The sequence below is a fragment of the Pristis pectinata genome, chromosome 16 (genome assembly GCF_009764475.1).
Source record: "Pristis pectinata isolate sPriPec2 chromosome 16, sPriPec2.1.pri, whole genome shotgun sequence".
Taxonomy (NCBI): domain Eukaryota; kingdom Metazoa; phylum Chordata; class Chondrichthyes; order Rhinopristiformes; family Pristidae; genus Pristis; species Pristis pectinata.
Window position 1 is genome coordinate 45,258,313 of NC_067420.1, and position 25,382 is coordinate 45,283,694.

Sequence of the window (25,382 nt, forward strand, 5' to 3'; positions counted from 1 at the left end):
GAACTGGAGATAGTGAGTATGTTTGACTAAAAAGGAATTTGAACTACAATAGATAGCAATATGTGGGGTAAAACACATTTTGTAGTTATCATGCAAGACAATGACTCTATGTCAAATATTTCAATTGACTGAGTCAGTGGTTCAGATTATGGAAACCAAGAACGGATTTGACCATGCATCTTGAAAACATTGGTTAGCATACAGCAGAGGGGAGGATAAGTTAAAGCCACATCCTTGTAGCCTAAATGGATGTCTTTTTTTAAATTACAGGTGGTACGTACCTGTAACTGTTTTGAATGGAAGACCAAGAGTGCTATAACAAGGTAGCACTAAGCAAGGTCCCAGTGTGTCTTCTCTATATTGTCTTTCATTATAAATAACTCAAATTAATGAAAAACATTTACTAGCTCAGACTGATATTCTGAAATAATGAAAATTTCTACATTCTATCAGTTAACAACAAAACATTTCACCAGTTGCAATGAGTTTATTATCCCTTTTTCACTTCCATACAAGTTTACAATGAATCCATAAGGAACAAGTGTTGGTCTATAGAAACTGGCTTGCTTTGGACTTTGGACATGTGTAAGCAGAGGCTTGATGCGCCTGGAGTTTTTTAATTGTTCATGAAATAAGTGGGCTGACAAGACCAGTTCCCTTGAAAAAGTGGTGGTGGTGAGCTGCCTTTACAACGCAGTCTGTCTGCTGAAGATACTCTGATAGTTGTGTTGGGTAGGGACTTCCAAGATTTCAACCCTGCAACAATGAAGGAAGAGCGACATATTTCCAAGCCAGGACAATGCATGACTTGGAGTGAAGCTTGCAATTGGTAGTGTTCCCGTGTGCCTTTTGCCTTTCTGTGTGCAGGTGGCAGAGTTTGTAGGCTTGGGTGGTGCTATTTAAAACAAAATCTTGGTGAATTGCTATAATACATTTTGTAATTGGGTGCAGAATCTGCAAAAAGAAATTGGCATAGGACATAGCAGATGGAATTTGATGTGGGGATAATGTGAGGCTTCATATTTGGTAGGAAGAATAGAAAATGTTTTTCTGAGCGATGAGAAATTAGTAAAAAGTGGTCTTGGTATGTAAAAAATTAAAATGTAGGTACAGCAAGGAATTCAGAAAGCCAATCAGGTGGTGATCTTTATTGGTGAAAAGTTTGGAGAATAATAGAAAGTTGTACAAGATTGTCAAGTGCAGTTTTGGCCTCTGTACTTAATGAAAAATAGAAAAAACATAGAATGCTGAAACACTCAGCCGAAGAGGTTGCATCAGCAGAAAGAGAAATAGTCAACATTTCAAGTTGAAGACAACCAAGCAGTTCTCTTTTCACATATGCTGCCTGACCTGCTGAATGTTTGCAATTTTTTCTATTTCCTGGTATCTGCAGTTTTTGATTTTTCAGTTAGTAAAGAATATACTTCCCTTGAAGTCAATGCAGTGTTGTTTCACCAGATTGATTCCTGGGGGGACGAGGGAGTTGGCATAGAGTCATACAGTATGGAAACAGGCCCTTCGGCCCAACTGGTCCATGCTGACCATGATTCCCATCTAAGCTAGTCCCATTTGTCTGATAAAGAGAGATTGAGGAACATTCGCCTTTACAGGAATGAGAGGTGATCTCACTGAGGCATACAAGATTCTGACAATCTTAGGGAAAGAAATGTTACTCAAAATGAGCCCGTTTTCTCTGCATATAAAATGAATTATTTTTGCCATTGTGCTTACTTTGTACAGCAAAGCAGTAAACAAGGAATATGAAGAATATGTTCTGACAGTGGGTGATTTTGATGAGCGAATATTTCTGGGAGAAGATGCTGATGAGGAGATAGGGACACCTCGTAAAGCTACAGCAGATATTCCAGTTGGCAAACTGTCGGCAAGGATGCAAGTTGAGTGCAATCTGCAACAACACTTTGAAAAAGTAACTCAGCTACCTGCCTTTTTAGCAATCAACAATTGTGTACACCACGCTGACAAGAAATTGAGTTTTGGTGCCCATATCTTCAGTATTTATTTTATGTTGCCATTTAACCAGCTCTTCCTATTCCCTTTCTATTCTTCTTCACCTTGACTTTGTGGTAATATTCTTGCCTGAGTCAGGGAATTGCATGTCCCTCTCTACAGAATCATAAATATATGGTGGAACAGAAGGTTATGTGATCCATTGTATCCATTCCAGACAAAATAAGAGTAAATCAATCTCCTCTCACTGACATTGCTCCATAGCATTGTGCATTATGGTCCATCAGGTGTTCATCCAAGTACTTGTAACCTGTCCAAAAACTAATTGCCTACTTGGTGAAAAAGATTATTCGCTGTGCTCCCCTGTAATCGTCGACCAATTATTTTAACTCTATATCCATTACTTTTTGACGTATTATCTCACATGTTTGGAATGAATTCCATTTGTCACTTTTCTACTCACTTGGCCAATCCATGGATACCTTTCCAGTCCTCAGCTTTCTTCCTTGTCATTTATACACCCAATTATTGAGTTATCTGCAAATTCTTTGAGTAGTTTCCTGCACCTTTTAGTGAGGTACAAAAGTAAGGGATCTGGCATGAACCACATGGAACCCCATGACAAACAGCCTTTCCAGTCACTAAATTACCATCAACTATTGCTCTTTGCTTCTTAACTTTGGGGTCTTCTTAACTTCTTAACTTGGATCCAGCCTTGCATTTACTCTTGGCTCTCATCTTTGACCTGTCTGCATCTGGGGCTTTGTTAGAGTCATAATAAATGAGACAAATGCATTACTTTTGCCAACTTTCTTTGCTCCTTTCTTAAAGCAATCTACTTGAACGCATTTGCTCTGTTTCTTTCCCAATGGGTGCTTGCAAACCTGCTGAAGATTTTCAGGATTTTTGTTTTTAGTTGGCTACTGTGTTCCTTTATCAAATTGTTTTCTGACTTTGGCTAATCAATGTTTTTGTAAATGGCAATTAATTGTGTCCCTCGGAACTACTTCTGGATAATTTGCCCACCATTATACAGAAACTTTGAGATTGAAGTTTCATGTGTAGAAACTTTGAGATTGCTAACATTGCCCTGGAGTCTACACCTTGAATATTTTGGGTGAAGGAAGTAAAATAATGGAATCTCTTGAATGTTTTCACAGACAAGGTCTTTGGCACCATCAACACCATTGACGGGAAGGCGTTACTTGAAAGAGAAAGAGCCTGTTGTGACACCAGTGTCCTCGGCAACGCAGAGTGTCAGTCGTTTGCAGACCATGGTAGTGGGACTCAAGAATACTCCTAGCGAGCATCTGCTGCAAATCTTCAAGTAAGCAAAGTTTTCTATTCCCCCACAGTGGGAAGTGCAGTGGTTTTGGTTGTTGTGTCATTGACAGACAATGCATTCAAATTACCTCCAATCTCTCAACTTTCCTGTCTCACCTGTTGGACGCTGTCTTGTAGAGTTCAGTACTTCCTGATGGGCAAAGATGAAAGGGTCAGGGGAGATCTGTGCAATTGTGCTGAACAATCATTTTAAGCAGCGTTGTCAGAGGCAAAGGAAGTAGATTGTTTGTTCTTACCTGTACCTTTTGTGGTCTGGGCAGGAAGATGGAAAGGGCATGGGAGATGGGAATAAATATTATTAAATTATTGGATTTTTGGACATTAGTGCTCCAGAGACAGCGTTTATTGCCAACCTTGGTTCCTCTGAGGCATTGAAATTCAAAGATGCAGAGTTGACTGATATTATCTGTACAGTGTGGGCATATCTGAATGTATCGCACACCTCAGCAGGTTTGCTTTATTCGTTGGCTTGGAATGCACCTTGCCTTCACCTAGATTGCACCCTCAGGAATAAGAAAGCTAGTGGAATTGGCACTGGAAGTGGTCATTGCACACATCTCCCGCAGCAATGGAACATTAAGAGTGATCTCGTCACTGCATGGCTTGGTGTGGAGTGAACCACGTAGGTACTATGCATTGGCTACCTGTGAAGGATGGTGTTGTTCAGGTTGGAGCATGTGGTGCAGCCATTGAGCGATAAGGTGTGGCGTGGAGCTGCTGCCAGTTCCCAGCAATGCCTTGTGTTCACTGTGCTGGCCAGGGTGCACCCTACACCCCACACTTCTTCCCTCCGTGGCTGCTCCACTTGCCCCAGCCTGCCTTTTACCAGCACTCACAGGCAGTCTGTACGTGTTGTCTCAGTGGCTCATTCCACATCAAGGAGGAGGCAATGAGGTTGTTCATTGCTGTGGGATTGGCAGCAGAAGGCAGCTTGGACAAGTGTTTGGACTGCAGAACCAACTTTGTTATAACTCATCTGCACTCAGTGGGGCAGGGTTAAGCAGTGTACGGGGTGTATTTAAAACTATGTATTTACTACAAGAATGAGTAAACAGTAAAGAATCACTTGCATTTTAGATATTTTAGAAGTTGCAATGCCCTACATATAAAGCTGCCTTCAGAAGGCAGTGACTGGGGGTATGTGGGGAAATACCAAAGGAGTTCTAGAGATGCCTTGTTCTGCTAACTGTAGTCTTTTAAAGAGAGATTCTAGATTTGTCTCTGGGATATCTTCATACTAATATTTAAATATGGCCATGAAACTTTAATATTCACCTGAACAGGCAGGCTGAGTTAGTGAGTTGGTCTGTTTTCACAATACTGAACTCCAAAATACTACAGATTTTGAAAGACACAAATAAAATATAAATAAATGGAAGTATTCAGCTGGGCACGTAGCAGTTGTAGAGATAGAAATGGAAACAAGGGCAAGAGACAAATTGAGGGCAGAGCAGAATTTCATTAACCCTACAAGATTGATCCTGGACATAGTTAGCGTTCTTAGTATTTTCCTTGTTGTGCCCTACAGTTGTGGATTTTAAACTGGTAAAGAGCTTGCTTTGGTTGGAAGGCCATTGGCTGACAGATCTCACTATTCCAAATACATTTTTATACTTACTTAGTTTGTAAGTTAAACTAAAACAATGTCCTTATGATAAAAGCAGTTGAATTTTCACAATATCATGGAAAATGGATAAATTGGGTGCAGTGTGACGATTTTACCAGTTTTGAGTAATTATAAAACTTTACTTATTTCAGCTCGTGTTCACGGAACCCGATTGAAGCCGTATCAATGCGAGTGAAGGAGATAGGTGATATCTTCTGCCAGCACTACTCCCAACCTACGGAAAACCAGACCGGTTCTCACATAGGTGAGAAACTCAATGAGGCTGATAGCTTTTCTATTCTTCCTGAACTGAAAGTTGCTTACACTCCCACCATTGCTTTTCACTGAGTATCATTGTCCCACATGAAACCCATGAGTGCGCTACTGTTGTTAATGCTTAGAGAGTAACTACTAGGCTGTGTCGTCACTGCCCCTGAAATGCTCTTCTTTCAACAGAGGTACTAGGTTTGCAGTAAAAGACCTTGAGCATATACCTGCACCTTAACAATATTTCTGTTATCCAGCAAGGTTAACTGAACTAGTGAGTGTATGTATAAATGAATTGACTGTCTTGTTGCTATTAGATGTGTATTTCCCTTCTATATGTAAACTTTGTTGACCACGATAGTTCTTCTTTCAAAAAACCATTTAAGTACTACTTGTGTGGTGTCATGTATGAGGACTACCTGCCCTGCTCATACCCTATTATGGTAGTTAGCATTGAAACAGGCCCTTGTGCCCATTGAGTCCATGCTAGTGACCTACATTAATCCCATTTTTCTGTTCTCCCTACATTCTCATTAACTACCCACTCCCACCCGCTCCCCACCCCCCGAGATTCTAGGGAAAGTTTGGCCAATGAACTTGCCAATCCACGTACCCAAGGTCAGGATTGAATCCAGGTCTCCAGAGTGTGAGACAGTGACTCTACTAGCTATGCCATTATGTCATCCTGATTAACTAATTTATTTATAAAGCCCTTAACACTTTGATTTACATATCTACTTTTTGCTATATCAAATACCAAACACTGCCCAGACTACCCAAAATGCATTTTGTCCAACATTTCAGACTTACAAAATTAAACATTCTGGAACACAGAAAATTGAGGAATTACTGTTTCTGCTTAAGAGCAACATCTGTGTGTGGAACTAAACCTCATCAGAACTCACTGGGCAGATTTGAGGATACGTCAATCTGGATTTGTTTTAAAAAGCAGATGCTGTGGCTCTTCCCTGTTAAGATCTCTTCACATCCATCGTTATTTTTTTTTCGTGATGAAGCCTCTCCTGGACAGATGTTGCTGTTTTCAGTCATAACTGAAGATACTCCTACGTATTTTCTGGTTTTATTTCAGATTTCCAAAATGTGTGGTATTTTACTTATGTTATTTTTAGATTTCGGTTGTGCTTGGACACTGAATGCTTGAAATTGAAAGTGTTCTAATCCAAGGACCTGGCTGACAAATTTATGAGCACAGATCAGAAATGGAGCCGCCAGTGGTTGGGGGTTGGGGGTGGGGGGAGGTGAGGTTTCCCATCCCCTCCCCTGTCTCCCAAGGCTGGTAGGCCCCTTGACTGAAGTTATAAGCCTGTCTTTGTAAAGGTGGACCTGAGACTGAAATTTACCAACTCTCTGCCCTGGTAAAAGAAGCTAGATCTGCCACTAACACTAATCCTAGCAAACAAAAAATTATAAAGGTATTTCACTATATTAGTCTTTTAGCCTGTGGTATGTCCAAACTCGTAGCGTTCTACAGCACAGAAACGGGTCCACCACATCCATGCTGAGCTTTTACCCATCCCACTAATCCCATATCCTTCTATGTCTTGTCTATTCAAGTGTTTTCTAAATGTCTCTTAAAAGTAGTAATTGTATCTGACTCCACCACCACTTCTGGCAGTGAATTTCTGCTATGAACCACTCTGTTTAATTATATTTTTTTTTAAAAAACTTCTCTCTCAAATCACCATTAAAACTCCTTCCCCTCACCTTAAACCTTGGCACTTTTGATACCCCTACAGTGAGAGAAAGATTTTGACTAACCACTCTATCTATGCCTCTTATAACTTTGTATACCCCAATCTGATCATCCCTCGGCCTTCTTCACTCCAGGGAAAATAAATACAGCCCATCCAATCTCTCCTCATAACTAATCCAGGCGACATCCTGGTGAATCTCCTCTGCACTCTCTCTAGTGCAATCTCATCCGTCCAATAGTGTGATGACCAGAAATGCGCACAGTACTCCCAAGTGCACCCACTTTCAGGGAGCAATGGACCTGAACCCAAAGTCTCTCTGTTCATCAGCATTCCTTAGTGCCCTACCATTTACTGTATGTGTCCTACCACATTTGACTTGCTGAAACACCATCATATCACACTTACCAGGATTAAATTCCTTCTGCCAACACTCCACCCAATTTTCCATATAATCTGTATCCTTCAGACAACCTTCCTTGCTATCCACACCACCACAAACGTTCGTGTCATGCACAAATTTGCTAATCGTGCCTCCTAGTTTCATATTCAAGTTGTTAACATATATCACAAATAAGGGTCCCAGCACCAATCCATGTGGTAAACCACTGGTCATAGACTTACAATCGGAAAAGCATCCTTCCACCACTTATCCACCCAGACCCTTCTAATTACCTTCTACGTCCTTTTTGTTGAATACAGATGAGGAGTTAATTGAGAATCTCACCCACATCACCTGACTCCACACACAGATTACCCTTGGGTTCCTAAGGGAACACACTCTTTCACTGGCTACCCCCTTTCTCCTGATATACTTATAAAATGTCTCGAGATTCCCCTTAATCTTAACTGCCAAGGATATTTCATGGCCCCTTTTAGCCCTCCTAATTTCTTTCTTCAGTTCTCTCCTGCACTATACAGAGAGCCATAGAGTTATACAGCACAGAAAAGGGCCCTTCAGCCCAATTTGTCCATGCCAACCATGATCCCTATCAATGCCCCTCGTGATTTTATATACCTCTATCAGGTCAACTCTCAGCCTTCAGGGAAAAAAATCTCAGCCTATCTAGTCTCTCCTTGTAACTCAAGCTCGCCAGTCCTGGTAACATCCTTATGAACCTTTACAGCTTAGTGACATCCTTCCTCTAGTCAGGTGACCCGAACTTCACACAGTACTCCAAGTGTGGACTCACCAAAGTCTTGTACAGTTATAACAGTACTTCCCAACTCTGTACTCAATGCCCTGATTGATGAAGGCAAGCATGCAGAACACCACCTTGCTGACCTGTGTTGCTGCTTTCAGGGAACTATGGACTTGTACCCCCAGGTCTCACTGTTCTACAACAGACTCCAGGGCCCTGTCCTTAGATAACCTTCTTCCCTGCCCACTATACTACTAATTTTACCAACCACTGCAAGTTTACTAACCATGTCAACTATGTTCTTATCCAAATTGTTAATATAGATGACAAGATATAGAGAAGGATAGGACTGGTCCTCTGGTTGAGGTGGTTGTTTTTCATCAGTATTAATAATTTAGATGATAATGAGGTAAACTGGATCAGCAGATTTGCGGATGACACGTGGACAGCCAGGAAGGCTATCAAAGCTTGCAGAATGATCTTGACCAGCTAAGTATATGGGATGAAAAATGGCAGATGGAATTTAATGCAGACCAGTGTGAGGTGATGCACTTTGGGAGGATGAACCAGGATAAGATGTGCACAGTGAATGGTAGGGCACTGAGGTGTGTGGTAGAATAAAGGGACCTGGGAATACAGATCCATAATTCCTTGAAAGTGGCATCACAGGTAGATAGGGTCGTAAAGAGAGCTTTTGGCACTTTGACCTTCATAAATCAGGGCATTGAGTACAGGAGTTGGGATGTTATGTTGAAGTTGTACAAGATGTTGGTGAGGCTGAATTTAGAGTATTGTGTGCAGTTCTGGTCACCTGCCTACAGGAAAGATATCAATAAGCTTGAAAGAGTGCAGAGAAAATTTACAAGGACGTTGATGGGACTTGAGGACCTGAGTTATAGGGAAAAGTTGAATAGGTTAGGACTTCATTCCCTGGAGCACAGGAGAATGAGGGAAGATCTTACAGAGAGATACAAAATTATGAGGGGTATAGATAGGGTGAACACATGCAGGCTTTTTCCCCTAAGGTTGAGTGAGACTAGAACTAGAGGACATGGGTTTAGGGTGAAAGGGGAATCTGAGGGGGGAACTACTTCACTCAGAGGATGGTGCAAGTGTGGAACAAGCTGCCAGTGGAGTTCAATTGTAACATTTAAGAGAAGTTTGGATAGGTACGTGGATGGCTGGGAGTTGGAGGAATATGGTCCGGGTGAAGGTAGATGGGACTAGGCAGAAGATCAGGTGGCATGAACTAGATGGGTCAAAGGGCCTGTTTTTGTGCTGTAGTGCTCTATGACAAACAACAGTGGTCCCAACACTGATCCCTGCAGCACTCCACTGGTCACAGGCCTCCAATCTGAAAAACCCTCCTCTACCACCTTCTGACTCCTACCACCAAACCAATTTGTATCCAATTGGCTAACTCACCCTGGATTGTATTTCATCTAGATTCCAGCATCTGCAGTCCTTTGTTTCTCTGTTCCCCTGGATTTTATGTGACTTAACCTTCTAGACTGGCCTATCATGTAGGATCTTGTCAAAGGCCTTGCTAGAGTCCATGTAGACTTTGTCTCCTGCCATCCCCTCGTCAATCCTCTTGATCACCTCTTCAGAAAAAAATTCGAATCAAATTCATGAGATGCGATTTCCCTCACACAAAGCCATATTGATTATCCCTAATCGGTCGACGCATTTCCAAAGCAATTTCTTCCCTAGCTTCCCACAATGTCCTAGGATGCATTTTTCAGGCACTGGGGATTTATCCACCTTTATGCATTTTAAGACCTCCAGCACCTCTTTTGTAATGTGGATGTATTTCAAGACATCTCTATTCCCTGAATTCCCTTGCTTCTGTGATTTTTCTCCACGGTAAATACAAATAAGAAATTTTCATTCAAGACCTCGCTCATCTCCCATGACTCCACACATAGATGACCTCATTGATCCTTAAGGGGACCTGTTCTCTCCGTAGTTGCTCTTTTACACAATATATTTATAGAATCTCTTAGGATTCTCTTAGCTGCCTCGTGTCCTCTTTTTGCCCTCCTGATTTTTCCTTTTATTCCTCAAGGAATTTGCTTGATCCCAGCTGTTTATACCTGACATGTGCTGCCTCCTTTTTCTTGACCAGAGCCTCAATATCCCTCGTCAACCAAGGTTTCCTAACCCTGCCAGCCTTGCCCTTCGTTCTAACAGAAATATGTTGGCCCTGAACTCCTGCTATCTCACTTTTAACAATCTCCCACTTGCCATATAAGGTCTAGTACTGCCCCATCTCTAGACTCTCTACACAATGTCTGGAAAAACTTTCTTGGACTCGTTTAACAAATTCCTCCCCAGCTAAGCTCCTTGCACTAAGGCAATTCCAGTCAATATTGGGAAAGTTGAAACCCCCCCCCCACTGCTATAACCTATTGCTCTTGCACTTTTCTGCAGTTTGCTTACATGTGTGTTCCACTAACTCCTGCTGACTATTAGGAACCCTATACAATAACCCCAGCAAAGTGATCTCCCCCATCTTATTCCTAAGTTCGACCTATATGGCCTTATTGGACGATCCCTCAAGATATCCTCTTTAAGTACTGCTCTTATGTTCTCTCTAATCAGTAGTGCGACTCCTCCTCTTTTTCATTCCTCTGTCACGTCTGAAACTTCTATACCCCAGAAGTTTCCCCGCTGCTAGTCCTGCCCTTCCCTCAACCATGTTTCTGTGGTGGCATTAGGAATTCCAAGTGCTGATCCTGATGAAGGGATGAAGGGTTTTAACCTAAAATGTCAACAATTCCTTTCCTCCCACAGATGCTGCTCGACCTGCTGAGTTCCTCCAGCAGATTGTTGCTCTAAGCTCATCAGATTTGCCTGTGAGGCTCCTTGTGTTAAAGTTTGAATCCGCCATCCCTTAAATGTTCCCTAACCTGCCTTGGAAACATCAATTAACTCATTTCACTGGAGAGGAAATGACTAGTTGGTCCATTTATCCTTCTGCTTCATGTTGAGAGATGGTTTGTTCCCAGTGGTTGGGTAATTTGGTCGAGGCAGAAAACTTGAGGAGGTGGGTGAGCCCTGGGAAATTCTTTATGCCCTTATCAATCAAAGCAAGTACAGGAGACTAGTTTATTCCCACTGAATAATTTGTATGCTTTAGGGATGCTCCTTTTAAACATTAACCTAGAATCATAGAAAATTACCAACAGGATGCCATTTGGCCCCTCTTGTCTGCGCCAGTCAAAAATCTGTCATCATCTGAAATAGAAACTTCTGGGAATGCTCAACAAATCAGGCAGCTATTGTGGAGAGAGAAAGGAGGAACTCAGCTGGTCAAGCAGCATCTGTAAAGGCAAAGGGATGGTCAACGTTTCAGCTTGTGAACCTGCAACAAGAAAGGACAGTGACTGGAAGTATTAGCCCTGTTTCTCTCCATAGATCTGGCCTGACTTGCTGACCAGTATAATATTTCTGTGGGACAGCTCTAAATTGGCTTCATAGAAACCCAGAAAATTAACAATACAGGAAGACCGTTTGGCCCATCTTGCCTGCCAGGTTTGAATGTTGCTGCCTAACCTAATCTTACAATAGCTCCATAATATTACAGTTTATAGTTCTTCAATACACGTCCAAGTACTAATTAAATATGATTGGTGGAGGCAGAAACTCTCTCAGGCAGTGGATCCAGCCTCCACCACCCTCTGAGTAGAAAACATTTTTCCTCATCTCCCGTCTAAATCCTTTCAATTCATGGTTTTTGACCCGTTATTGCTTAGCTGGTGATTTTTAAAAATGGGTAACTTTGTTTTACTGCTGCTGTACTGTTCCAAGGACCCACAGTGAAACTGTGTGACAGTGCCTTTACTGAAATGCAATGAATTAATGGAAATCCCCCTTGTGTTGGGATTGTTTGGAGCAGATTTTGCCATCAAACGGTTGCGGCTTGCTGAGATCTTGTACTGGAAGATCCTAGAGACAGTGATGGTGCAGGAAAGTCGACGCAACCCTGGGAAAGACATGACAGTAAGCAACTGACAGTTTTGCACATCATAATACGAGTCTCCTTGCTCTAGCTTTTGTAAAGACTAATTAAAGTGCACTTTAATACTTCTAGGTTTTACTGGAGCAAGATATTTTCCATTGCTCGTTGATGGCTTGCTGCCTGGAGATCGTCCTCTCATCCTACAGTTCCCAGCGCACCTTTCCGTGGATTATTGACATCCTGAACCTTAGCCCCTTTTACTTTTACAAGGCAAGTCCGAAGGTTAAGACCACAAAAAACATAGATGAAAAAATTCATTTGGCCAATATAAGATGTTTTAAATCTTGTGGGTATTTCCCTCTGCTCCTTTACCAGGCTCTTTTCTATGCAAGAACATCAGAGCATCAATCCTAATCTTACCATTTATTTTTGCCTTGACACAGGTAATCACAAGATACACTTGTCATCATTTCATCGCTCTGTAACTTGCTGATTATTTAGATTGATTTTATTTTTAATTCTGTTCCTCCTCCACCTGAGATGTTTATCGTGAGCCAGCAGTATAAACAGAGATAGATGAGTTGGAATGTTGTGAAACTTTCAGAATCAAACCTGCCACTGCATTTTTTTGTTTGCCTTTTGCAGCCATGCATTTCCTGTTACCTTGATTTAATGTTGTGCTTTTCCCTACTTATTTCATTGATGCTGCTTTATTACTACTTTCAGGGATTCCCAAGGAAACAATCAGATTGGCTAGCATAAGAGGCCTCACTGCAATAGGAGGGGTTTATTCTGCTAATACCAGACTTAAAGATCTGGGGAAGTGTAGGGGTTATGTGGCAGTGAGGGAATTCATGATTTTAATCAAAGACTCCCAGGAATGCAGTTAAAATACAGAGTTATTTATCCACTGTGTCAAAAGGAAGTCAGACTCTATCTATCACTGGAACCTTTAACATGAATATGTTTTGAGGAAGTCTGTTTTGGCTAAATAAGTCCTGTGGTACTTGGACAATTTTATCACAGTACGAGTCTTGGACTTGGTGATGCTTAGAATATCTTCATTGTCCTATCGCTTGTATAATGTATGAGTTTACTGCTGCATCTTTTAAATTTGACTCACCAGTAACTCTGTATGACCTTAGACCTCTTGAGCTAGCTCCACAAACTTGCACTTAAAGCTGGTCAGGTTTTGCATTCAAGGCCTTATTTCTTCAGCATGGCTTGAGGTAATTTTTGCTCTGGCTCACGTGGCTGTCCTACCAGTCTGGCCTGGTGGAAATACAATTTGCCTTTTTTTTTGCCTAACCTCCTCTAACTACTTGGAGTTAAAATCAGGTCTGTGGTATTCAAACATAGTTGAAGATTTACTTTATATGTGGCGAAACGGCAATAATGACACCAGAATTGAATTGTAGGTAAACTTTCCTCTCATCTTGTAATAACTCTGAAGTTATTCTTGTGTTCTTAAAAATAATTGACATCCAAACCTTTATGGGGTTATCTGTGCTGTCAGATTTAAATCGACAGCTAAGCCTCAATGCATAGTGCCCTCTTCTGTGCCAAAGTATTTCTCTGTGTGCCACACCAGAGACCAGTATTGGCACTGAGGGAGTAGTTCAGTCAGAGATGCCAGTGGATGAGATATTTAATCCTCAATCAACATGACTAAATAGATTATTTAGTGGTTAATTTATTGACGTTTGTGGGATCTTGCTGTGTAAATTAACTGCCGTATTTTGTGCATCGTAACAGCTGACTACACTTCAACGTGCGAAGTACTTGGTTGCATTCTTAAATGAACGAGAAATTTTTTTTTCATTAGACAGTTGCTCGAATGAACCTAACACTCAGTATTTACTCAGGAAACTGGTATAGTGTATATGGAAGGAAGGGAAACGAGCAGTAGTGTTATGGAACATATAGAGATTAAAGAGGAGGAGGTGCTTGCTGCCTTACAGTAAATAAAGGTAGATAAATCCCCTGGCCCTGACATGATGTTTCCTCGGACCTTGAGAGAGACTAGTGTAGAAATTGCAGGGGCCCTGGCAGATATATTTAAAATGCCCTTAGCCACAGGTGAGGTGCCGGAGGACTGGAGGGTAGCTCATGTTGTTCCATTGCTTAAAAAAGGCTCTAAAAATAAACTAGGTAATTACAGGCCGGTGAGCCTGACATCAGTAGTAGGTAAATTATTGGAAGGTGTTCTGAGAGATCGGATATACAAATATTTGGACAACCGAGGGCTGATTAAGGATAGTCAGCATGGCTTTGTGTGTGGTAGATTGTTTAACGAATCTTGTAGAGTTTTTCGAGGAGGTTACCAAGAAAGTAGATGAAGGAAAGGCTGTGGATGTTGTCTACATGGACTTTAGTAAGGCCTTTGACAAGGTCCCACATAGGAGGTTAGTTCAGAAGGTTCAGACACTAGTATCCATGGGAGAGGTTGTAAACTGGATTTGAAATTGGCTGTGTGGGAGAAGACGGAGTGGTAGTGGATGGTTGTTTCTCAGACTGGAGGCCTGTGACTAGTGGTGTGCCTCAGGGATCTGTGCTGGGACCATTGTTGTTTGTTGTCTTTATCAGTGATCTAGATGATAATGTGGTAAATTGGATCAGCAAGTTTGCTGATGACACTAAGATTGGAGGTGTAGTGGACAGCGAGGAAGGATTTCAAAGCTTGCAGAGGGATCTGGACCAACTGGAAAAATGGGCCAGAAAATGGCAGATGGAATTTAATGCAGACAAGTGTGAGGCGTTGCATTTTGGAAGGACAAATCAAAGTAGGACATGCATAGTAAATGGTAGGGCACTGAGGAGTGCGGAGGAACAAAGGGATCTGGGAGTTCAGATACATAATTCCCTGAAAGTGGCGTCACAGGTAGACAGGGTTGTAAAGAAGGCCTTTGGCATCCTGACATTCATAAATCAAAGTATAGGAGTTAGGATGTTATGGTGAGGTTGTATAAGACATTGGTGAGGCCAAATTTGGAGTATTGTGTGCAGTTCTGGTCACCTAACTATAGGAAGGATATCAGTAAGATTGAAAGAGTGCAGAGAAGATTTACTAGAATGTTGCCGGGTCTTCAGGAGTTGAGTTTACAGGGAAAGATTGAACAAGTTAGGACTTTATTCCTTGGAGCGTAGAAGAATGAGGGGAGATTTGATAGAGGTTTACAAAATTGTGAGGGGTATAGACAGGGTTAATGCGAGTATGCTCTTTCCACCTAGATTAGGAGAGATAAGTACAAGAGGACATGGCTTTAGGGTGAAAGGGGTAAGGTTTAGGGGGAACATTAGGGGGAATTTCTTCACTCAGCGTGGTGGGAGTGTGGAACGAGCTGCCATCTGATGTGGTAAATGCGGGCTCACTCTTAAATTTTAAGAATAAGTTGGATAGATACATGGATGGGAGAGGTCTGGAGGGTTATGGACTGGGTGCAGGTCAATGGGACTAGAGGAATAAAGTTTCGGCACAGACCAGAAGGGCCGAATGGCCTGTTTTCTGTGCTGTAGTTTTCTATGGTTCTTTGGTAACACTGGTGATACTGCTCTCCTTTAGGTGATAGAGGTGTTGATTCGAGCAGAGGAGGGTCTCTCCCGTGATATGGTGAAACACCTTAACAACATTGAAGAGCAGATTTTGGAAAGTCGAGCTTGGACCCACGATTCAGCCCTTTGGAAGGCTTTGCACGGAGCCGACAATCAGGTCCCCACATGTGAAGAGGTGCGTGTGTCCCTTGCAGTAACCTATGCTTGTTGGGTTGTAGAAAGATTGCATCTATTCACCTGTGTAAAGTGTTTCAAAAGAACTAAAAAGTAAAGAAAGGTCCCTTTCTTTCATGGATAGCCTGGTAAATTTTTGACCTATTTCTTCACCGACTCATTAAAGTGATCGTGGTTCTTTGGATTGTTTAGTCGATGATATTTACTCATTAAAAAATTACATTCTTAATCTAGCCTAATTCTACTTCACATACAGATTTCCACCCCCCCCCCCCCCCCCCCCCCCCCCCCCCCCCAACCAGGTGCTTTAAAAAATCGGCTCTCTCCAGCAATGCTACAATCTCGTATCTCCTTCCAAACGGTTTTTTTGCACACTAGAGCCATACCTGTGGGTCTGTTGCCAATTCATAATGCCTCCTTTCCTCTCAAATCATTCAAGATGGCTAAGCAAGCTGTCCCTCTTCAATAGCACTCAGTCATCTAATTCCACAGAACTGTCCTTGTATAGCTCCTATCGTAACCATCCAGATGCAACCGATGCTTCTCCATTGATGGCTTCTCTTTCTCGCATGTTATATTTAGAATATCTGTTCCCTCTTCCTCATCTTTGAGGTTGTCTTCAGTCTAAGATATGTTAATTGCAAAAAGGTTGGTCTTTAACCAGTTTTTTTCAAATTGTCTACCATATTGACACAGATCTACTTGTACATAGTTTTGATGTATATTGCAAATGTAGAATATGTTTGGAATGTAAATATTATCTGTCTTAAAACTAACTGTGGTTTCAGGTAACCTTCCCTTCCAATTTTGAAAGTGGTAATAGTGGTCCCACCCACCTCCCGCTGATGCCTATGTCTCCTATAGTGCATCCACGGGTGAAGGAAGTCCGCACTGATATGGCCGGGGGTTTTAACAAACGTGGTAAGTTTTTTTTTCCCCAGCAGCATCTCCCTTCCTTCCAAAACTGTCCTCATTAACTCTTGCTAAAATAAAAGCACTCTTAACTAACCATCATTGCAACATCCCTTTCCTGTCTGTCATTATTATATCTGTTGTAATTTCCCACATCAGAGTTTGTTTCATTAACAATCCTTCCAATCAGACACCAAGTATTAGAGGAGCGGAAATAGCTGTGCAGCTCTGCTCTGCTCTGCCATTCAGTACAATCATGGCTCATCTTGCACTGTAACTCCTTTTTCCTGCTTGATACCCAGTGTCCAAAAATCTTCTGTATCCAGCCATGAGTCATAGAGCTGTACAACACAGAAAACGGGCCCTTCAGCCCAACTTGTCCATGCTGACCGTGATGCCTACACAATCCCATTTGCCCACATTAGGTCTGTATCCCTCTATGATTTATCCAAGTACCTGTCCAAATGCTTTTTTAATGCTGTTATTGTACCCACCTCTACCATCTCCCCTGGCAGCTCAATCCATATACCAACATTCTCTATGTGGGAAAACTTGCCCCTCAGATCTCCTTTAAATTTCTCCCCTTTCACCTTAAACCTGTGGCCTCTAGTTTTAGAATCCTTCACCCCAGGATAAAGATTCTGACTATCCTGTCTACCCTCATAATTTGATAAACTTCAATAAGGTCAACCCTCAGCCACCTACTTGCCTGTGAAAATAAAGGCAAGTCCAAAGCATTCCATTCCAGGCAACATCCTGGTGAATCTCTTCTGCACCCTTTCTAATGCTACCACATCCTTGCTGTAGTGTGGCAACCAGAACTGTACACAATGTTCCCACGTGCAGCCTGCCCAATGTTTTGTGTACATGTAATGTTTTGTGGTATGTTCTTCGTGGTGAATTCCAATGATTAATATTCCTCAAAGAAACTGGGTTCTTAAGATTTTTGACCAAGTTTTCAAAAAGTAATAGCTGTTGCGTTTCAGATACTTGAGTTAAAAGGACATTTTGGTTTCATGGTTGTTACTGTTTATTATTTGTTGATTCATTTTCTTCCAGATCTTCCTCCTCCAGCATCACCACTGTCTGTCCACGATCGCTTCACCTCGCCCTCTGCAGGAAGTGCCAAAAGGAGACTCTTTGGTGATGATAGTTCATTGGATGCTCATGTGACTAATGCACAAAACAAGATCAATGTCACCCAGTCATCTGGACTGAGGATTATTCAAACACAAAGTACAAACAATGAAAACGTTACTCTCACTCCTGGACAGACTGTTGTAACCATGGCAACTGCTACTGTAACCACAACCAATGGTCAGATGCTTACAATACCTGTGCAAGGTTAGTACGTGTATGTCAGCTCCACGTATGAGCACAAAAATTAGGAGCAATCCTGGGTCATCTGCCCTTTTCAAAACTCCTCCTGCTGGGTGATCTTTACTTTGGCTCTATTTGCCTGCACTATCCCCATATCCCCTGATTGCACCAAATCCAGAACTCATCTCTGGCCCTCTGAATGAACTTGATGACTTCCATTATCATCCAGGAGAGAGAATGCCAAAGATTTGCAATCATTTGGGTAAAGAAATCTCTCCTTATTTCAGTCCTAAATGTCACCACTTGTTCTAAGATTGACCTCTCGGTGTAGACTCTTCAGCCAGGGGATGCATTCTCCCTGCATCCATGCTGTTAAGCCCTGTCAGAATTTAAATTTCATGGAGATCACCACTCATTCTTGTAATCTCTAGAGATACAGGCCTGGTCTACTTGATCTTTACTCATTTGACAAGTCCACTGTGCCAGGAATCAGTCTGGTGAATTGCCCTCCCTCTATGACAGAGGAGACCAGACAGTACATGGTACTTCAGGTGTGGTATCAACAATGGCCCATATAATTGCAGTAAGACATCTTGATTTCTGTGCTCAAATCATTTGCTTTACTAATTGCTTGCTGCACTTGTAGTGAGTTTTCAGTAATTTATGTCTAAAGCGCCTCGGTCTCTATGAGCATCAATGCTTCCCAATCCGCTACTGAAAGGCCGTTCTGCTTTGCCCACTGAGGTGAATGGCCTCAAGTTTTTCCACATTGTTTTCAGTCTGCTATCCTCTTGCTCACCCGGCTTGTTTGTAACTCCTTGAAGCCTCTCTACGTCCTTCTCTCTACTACTAGTGCCTAGTTTATATTGTCAGCAAACTTGGAAATTTGGCATTTGATACCCTCAGCAGTTATGGTAATATATGGGCCCAAGCAAAGATCCCTGTGACCGCAACTAGTCACAGTTTGCCAACCTGGGAAAAAAAAGGTTTGATTTCTGTCTGTTAACCAATCATCAATGCCAGTATATCACTTCAAATTCACCAACCTCCTGCATGGGACCTTATGGAAAGCTTTCTGAAAATCTAAATACACCACTTGCTCTGCTTCCCCATTATCGATTCTGCTTGTCATATCCTCAACAAGCTCCAGTCAATGACTTTCCTTTCATAAATCCATGCTGATTCCACTTGGTTCTCTGATATGAACATACCTATTTGGAGCAAGAATGGGTCACTTAATGCCTGAAGCCTGCTCTGCCTCTTAATAAATTTGTGGCTGATCGAATTGTAAGCTCAAATCTGCATTCCTACCTATGCCAGGTGACTTTTCTCCCCCTTTATCAAGTATCTATCACTGCATTAAAATATTCAAAGACTTGCTTCCTCCTTTTTCTGAGAAAGACGGTTCCACAGATTTAAGACCCTCTAAAAGGAAGCAAAGTCACCTTGTCTCTATTTTAAATGGGCAGTCCCTTTTTTTTGTTTAGTCACTGATCCCAGGTTCTGGATTCTCCCACAAGAGCCTAGCCTGTCCAAACATTTCTTGTAAAGCAAATTGTCCATTCCAGATTTTAGTCTAGTTAACCATCTCTGAACTGCCTCCAGCACATTAATTATCTTCCTTAAATAAGGAGACCAACACCAGATGTGGTTTCACTGAAGCTGAACCTCCATCCTTTCACATTCAGTTCCCTTGGCAATAAACAATAACATTCCATTAGCTTTCCCTAGCACTTGCTCTGCCTTCATTTATCCTTGGGTGAATTGTGCACTTGGAGATGCAGGGAGATCTGGCGTCCAAGCTCTGAAATATCTAGCCATTTACTGTACATGATCTGCTGCTTTGTTTCCTGCCCAAATGGACAACTTCACATTTTCCTCCCTTGTACTCCCATTTCCCAGATCTTTTCCCATTCACTCAACCTATCTGTATACCTTTTGTAGCATCCTTTGCATGGCTTGATTCCCTACTTATTTCTGTATTATCAGCAAATTTTGCAGCTGTACCTTTGGTGCCTTCATTCATCGGCATTGTTCTCTGAACGGTCATCGACCTGAAACTTGGTTTTCATCTCCACAGATGTTGACTGAAGTACTGAGTATCCCCAGCGCTTTTATTCTTAGTGTTTTACTGACTATTTTCTTGGTGTTATCTTTTACTATGGATTTCTGCATTTTCCTTACTAAAAGGTCATTACCCCCATTTTCTCTCTTACTTCAATCTGCAGGAACCATAAAATGATAACCAATCCATCCACTAAATCTATAGCTACCTCCTTCAAAACTCTGGGACATAGGTCATCAGGTCCCAGAATCTGTTGGCTTTCAGTTTCACCAACTTCTCTAGTGCTTTGTTTTTACCAATACCATCTTCCTTCAGTTTGTCATTGTCACTGGACCCTTAGTTCTCCAGTATTTGCAGTAGTTTTTAGTGAGTTCCACAAAGACAGGCAACATATATTGTGTATTTAATTTCCCTTCTATTTTCTTATTCCTACTTGATTGGCAGTGTATCATTCATGGGCTCAACATTGCAGATTACTTCCGTTTATGATGGAAGCTCCCTCAGCAGGGAAAGACTCCTTAAAGCTCTGTTATTAAACAAACTTTGTTTATTTTTCAGGTGTTGCTAATGAGATTGGAGGGATCACCTTCATCCCAGTCCAGATGAGTGTACCCCAGCAAGCGCAGGTTACAGAAGAAATGGCCCAAGTGCCCCTCTCTGCCCAGGCTTTAATCAGCTCCTCCCCAAAGGCAGGGGGGATTGCATCAGCGCATGAACCTCAGGTAGCAACAATCAGCAAGCCAAAGAAGACCGGTTCGCTGGCATTATTCTTCAGAAAGGTGGGCATCCAAACACTGATTTAACATCGCTTCTGTACTGCTCCATTTAAACTGGAGTGCTCCAGTATCTGAGTGATGGAGCCAGGATCACTGTCATCAAATCAGTAATGACACATCTCTTCTGTTATCCTCTGGTCCACTGTTGCTCTTTCTAAAATCTGGTTAAGTTTAAAGGAGGTGGAGACTTTGTATAACGTCTCCACACCTTGCAGATTTCCCAGAGGCCTGCTTCCTTTCTGCTACAAATGTGTTCAGTTTTTTATCTTAAAAGGTCCTGTCTCGGATGCTTACTCTAACAAACGCATTCCTTGCTCCAATAGCCCACTTGGTAGAGGAGTTCCTCATATCCTCTTGGTGATTCTAATTGGTAAATCCTCTTCACTACTTCACGAACAGAACAGAGACTTCATCAAGCGAAGTCCATGTGCTGGAAATCGTAAGTGAAAGGCTGGAAATGCTGAGCAGGTCAGGCAGCATATCTGAAGAGAGAAACAGAACAACATGAAGCATTCTGTTTCTTCCTCTGCAGATGCTGCCTAAACTGCTGAGTATTTCCAGCACTTTGCTTTCACTAATGTAAAGGGTCTTTTTCCATTCATTCAATCAAATGTCATCTTTAAAGACTCCTGTAAAATCTGAATTCTGCACTAGTGGGTCTGTTGCCTCCCATCTCATTGTTGGCTTAATCTAGGTAACCCTCACTAATTTTAATGCCACATCTGTAATAGAGCACCCAAAATTGCAGATGGCACAACTCCTTGCCTGTAGAATATTATGTTTTTCTCTGCGTGCGTTGAGCTTGCCAACATTGATATGTTTAGATCCTGAAGCCTCTGTTCACTTACTACTTTAGACACCTATTCGATTTTATTTTCTTCTCGAATGTAGTGCCCTGGCACATTATGGCATTAAGTTGTAGCTAGCAGCTGTTCATTCTGTGAAGCCAACATTCATCCTTGAAGTATTTTGCAGTCATCCTGTTTGACAGCCTTCAATTCAATATCACTTTATAGATGGAACTATTCCTTCTTTCTCACCTAATGTACAAATATTGGAACATATCTGTCTTCCAGGTGTATCATCTGGCCAGTGTCCGTCTGCGTGACTTGTGCCTAAAGCTGGATGTGTCTGCAGAGCTTCGTAGGAAGATATGGACTTGCTTTGAGTATTCTTTGGTCCATTGCACAGATTTGATGACAGATAGACACCTTGATCAACTTCTCCTTTGTGCTGTCTACATAATGGCAAAGGTATGTTTGCATTTTCAGCTTTTGTGGCTCTCTCCCTTCTCCAAGTGCAGAGCTAATCGTATTTAAAGCTTGGCAAGAACAAGGCTGTGGGGAACGTGTGGCAAGGACATGTAAGATCAACTCTCCAGCACCTTTTGAGCTGCCACAGATTTTCAGAGGTTAATGAAGAACCTGTACAGCTAGGTCTCAATAAAACTCACCAAAGTCACTCTGTTCCTTCAAGTCACTGGGGTCCTGTCTGCTCTCAGGAGGTGTGTCTTTCATGCAAATATTCTAATATTGGCATGTTTTTAGATTTTTTTTTTTCGTTTCAGGCTGGCCAAATTTCCTCTGTTTTGGAAAGCTAGGTAGCTAAAGGGAAATGTGGACAGTAGCAAACGAGATTTGACAAGCACCTTTCCCTCACTGCTTGTGGGCCAGAAAGATAAGGAGTCCATGTCATCCTTCACACCCAATAGCTTGTTCTCTTCCCTGCTTTCAATTAATTAGTACTTATCTCTAGTTGTCTTGTGGCATTAGTGGGGCCTTTTTAAGTTGCTATTGATTCAGTTGAGGCTCCTATCATGAACAGACTGTTAAGAATAATGCTTTTGTGGGATGGGAGTGGTTTATAGGTGGGGCTCAATATTTCTTGATCCAGCTGAGAAACCAAAGAAACACTCCTGAAAACTTGCTTAGAAATGTTGTATTGTGATACCGACAAAACTCTATGGGCAATATATTTTAAATAATTTTGATGATGCATTTTGCTTTTGAAATGCAAACCTGAGCAAACACTCCCAACCAATTACATTTGTGTATGCAATATGCTGTTCAGCAATGTGACAGGGTTACTTGGAACGGAGTGGGCAAAATGGGATGAAAAACAAAGGTGTTGCATGCACTCTGCTCTTAAGGACTCCAGCCTCAACTTCTGGCATGGTGCAGGTGCCACAGACAGAATACAAAGATAAACTAAAACAAAAGGAGGCTTGAGAAGGAGGAGGGGCTTCCTACTGAATTTGGTACAGTCTGGGGCCATGTCACCTGAAGAGACGAGACCCTTTGAGTTATTCCACAAATATATGCTGGAAGTTTTTGAAAATGATTGCAAGCATGGGGGTCTTAACCAAAATCTAGTCAATTCCTATAAAAGCTCAGAGCTCTGTCGGTTCAGTGCAAGTGCCCTGCATGCTTTCATTGAGGATGAAAGTGCAGACGTTAATGGGTGATGGGAGATTTGAAGTATGCAGCTCTGTTTACTAGCACTGTTTCCCAACACTTCGAATTCAATTCCTCTGATTCACAAATCTGGGTTTTGAGTGCATGTTGTCTGGATTAACTTGGACTGCAGTAACGTGCTGTGTGTTAAGGAGAGAGCTGGTGTACACATCCATGCTGATGCTGAACTTCCAGGGAACTTTTCACAGAGGGAAAACCTATGGATAAGAGGCATGAGAAGTTATAACAAAGTAAATGCCATTATAAGAGTAGGAAATAACTGAAGTGGGAAGAAAGAATTGTAGAAAGTAAGATTTTTGTACAGGGTAAGCACTGCAGTTTTTTGTTATGAAGATCTCTTGACAGAGCCACAGGAGTTCAGTTGGTATTTCATTAGCATAAACACTGTCTTTACAGGTTACTAAGGAAGATAGGTCTTTCACAGATATCATGAAGTGTTACAGAAGCCAACCACAAGCCAGCAGCCACGTGAGTTAGCTTTATTTATGTAGATAGTCATAGATTCTGGCTCTTCAGCCCACTGCGTCCATGCCAACCATCAAATGCCTGTCTGTACTAATCCCATTTCTCTGCCTCAGGCCATGACCTTCTCTGCCATGGTGTTCAAACACTCATCCAAGTACTTAAGTGAGAATACTTAGTTCCACTGACCCTCAGGCTGAGTTCCAAGTTTCTGGCTAAAAGCAAAATATTCTTCAAACCCACTCTTTGTCCTTCCCCCTTTAAACATTTGACACCTCCCCTAAGGGAAAAGTTTCTGTTTTACATCCCTCTGCCCCTCACAACTGTGTATACCTCATTCAGGTTCTCCCTTGGTCCTCTTCTCTCAAAAGTGTTCCTCATAGCTGAAATGTTCCATTCCAGGCATCCTGGTGAATCTGTACCCCTTCCAGTGCAATCTGATCCTTCATGTGATGTGGTGTGACTAGAACTGTGGATGGTACTCCAGCTGTAGTATAACTGTTTTTATACCATTGTACCATAATCTTCTCTTGTGCTCTATGCCCTGGTTAATGAAGGCACTTAACCCGTATGCCTTCTTAAATACTTTGTCTGCCTGTGCTGCTGCCTTCAGGGATCCTTTATGTACACAAAATCCCTCCCTCTTCAGCACCTTCTAGGGTCCTGCCATTCACTGTGTATATTGTGGCCTTATTGGTCTTCCCAAAATGTAACACCTCTCATTTTTCTGGATTAAATTCCTTCTGTCATTTCTCTACTCAATTGATCAATATCATTTTCTAGCCAAAGACTATCCTCTTAAGCCAGAACGCCATTATTCTGTGTCACCTGCAACCTTGTTAATCATACCTTCTACATTCTTAATTTACGCTTAGTTATTAATTATTATCAACAAAAATTATAAAATCTCATCGGTCGCTTCACTTGAAACGTCTTCTGCTTTGTGTAATCTACGTTGTTCAGGTGTACAGAAGTGTTCTGCTAAAAGGGAACAGGTTGTCGAGGAGTATGAGTATTAACGAGCGTGCAGGGGAAGATGTGAACATGGAAGGCCACGGTAAGTTGTATTGTGAGACTTTGAATCTCCTCTGACCATTTTTTGTAACTATTCTGAGAGAGTTTCTGGTCCAGATTTAACATGGGGGAGAATTGGGGACTAGGAGGATGAGTTCAGTTTTCACCAAGACTACTTTTTCTTTAAACTGGTTTAAGCTCTTTAAATCTCTCCTCCCTCTGAGATGCTCCTTAATGGTCACCTGTTTTACAAACCCTTTAGTCATCCCTCTTAATGTGTCCTTTTGTGGTTTAGGATTGACTTGCTTTTCGCAAGGGGTGCAATCCAGTATCAGCACTTATTTCCACTTTATAAATACAGATGTTTTATAAATGCAGATTGTAACTGAACGTGAAGTAGACTTAAGAACCTGTGGTCTATATATACTTTTCCTCTTCTACATGTCACTATTTAAGTAGTGAGCCACCTTTACACTGTTTGGCATTTTAGTATATTTGATATATTGCTTTTTTTCTCTCCTGAGCATTTCCAACACAGTTTTAAGCTACCTGAGTAGCTGGTATGAGGAACTAATATTTCTCTGTGTGCTTCTCTAATAGTGATGTTAAATTGCATTGTTGAGACAAAGT

General features: G+C 41.8%; 1 protein-coding gene across 1 annotated transcript in view; it reads left to right on the plus strand.

The window, feature by feature from the left end:
* The window catches only part of rbl1 (retinoblastoma-like 1 (p107)), a 46,257-nt gene that overhangs the window by 13,513 nt on the left and 7,362 nt on the right, over positions 1–25,382 (plus strand). The window contains exons 8-19 of the mRNA XM_052031342.1: positions 1,741–1,927; positions 3,129–3,295; positions 5,071–5,183; positions 11,941–12,044; positions 12,136–12,273; positions 15,566–15,730; positions 16,518–16,650; positions 17,701–17,985; positions 20,585–20,805; positions 21,879–22,055; positions 23,673–23,744; positions 24,702–24,795. Of these exons, the coding sequence (XP_051887302.1) occupies positions 1,741–1,927; positions 3,129–3,295; positions 5,071–5,183; positions 11,941–12,044; positions 12,136–12,273; positions 15,566–15,730; positions 16,518–16,650; positions 17,701–17,985; positions 20,585–20,805; positions 21,879–22,055; positions 23,673–23,744; positions 24,702–24,795 (1,856 nt within the window). The remainder of the gene's footprint in view (positions 1–1,740; positions 1,928–3,128; positions 3,296–5,070; positions 5,184–11,940; positions 12,045–12,135; positions 12,274–15,565; positions 15,731–16,517; positions 16,651–17,700; positions 17,986–20,584; positions 20,806–21,878; positions 22,056–23,672; positions 23,745–24,701; positions 24,796–25,382) is intronic.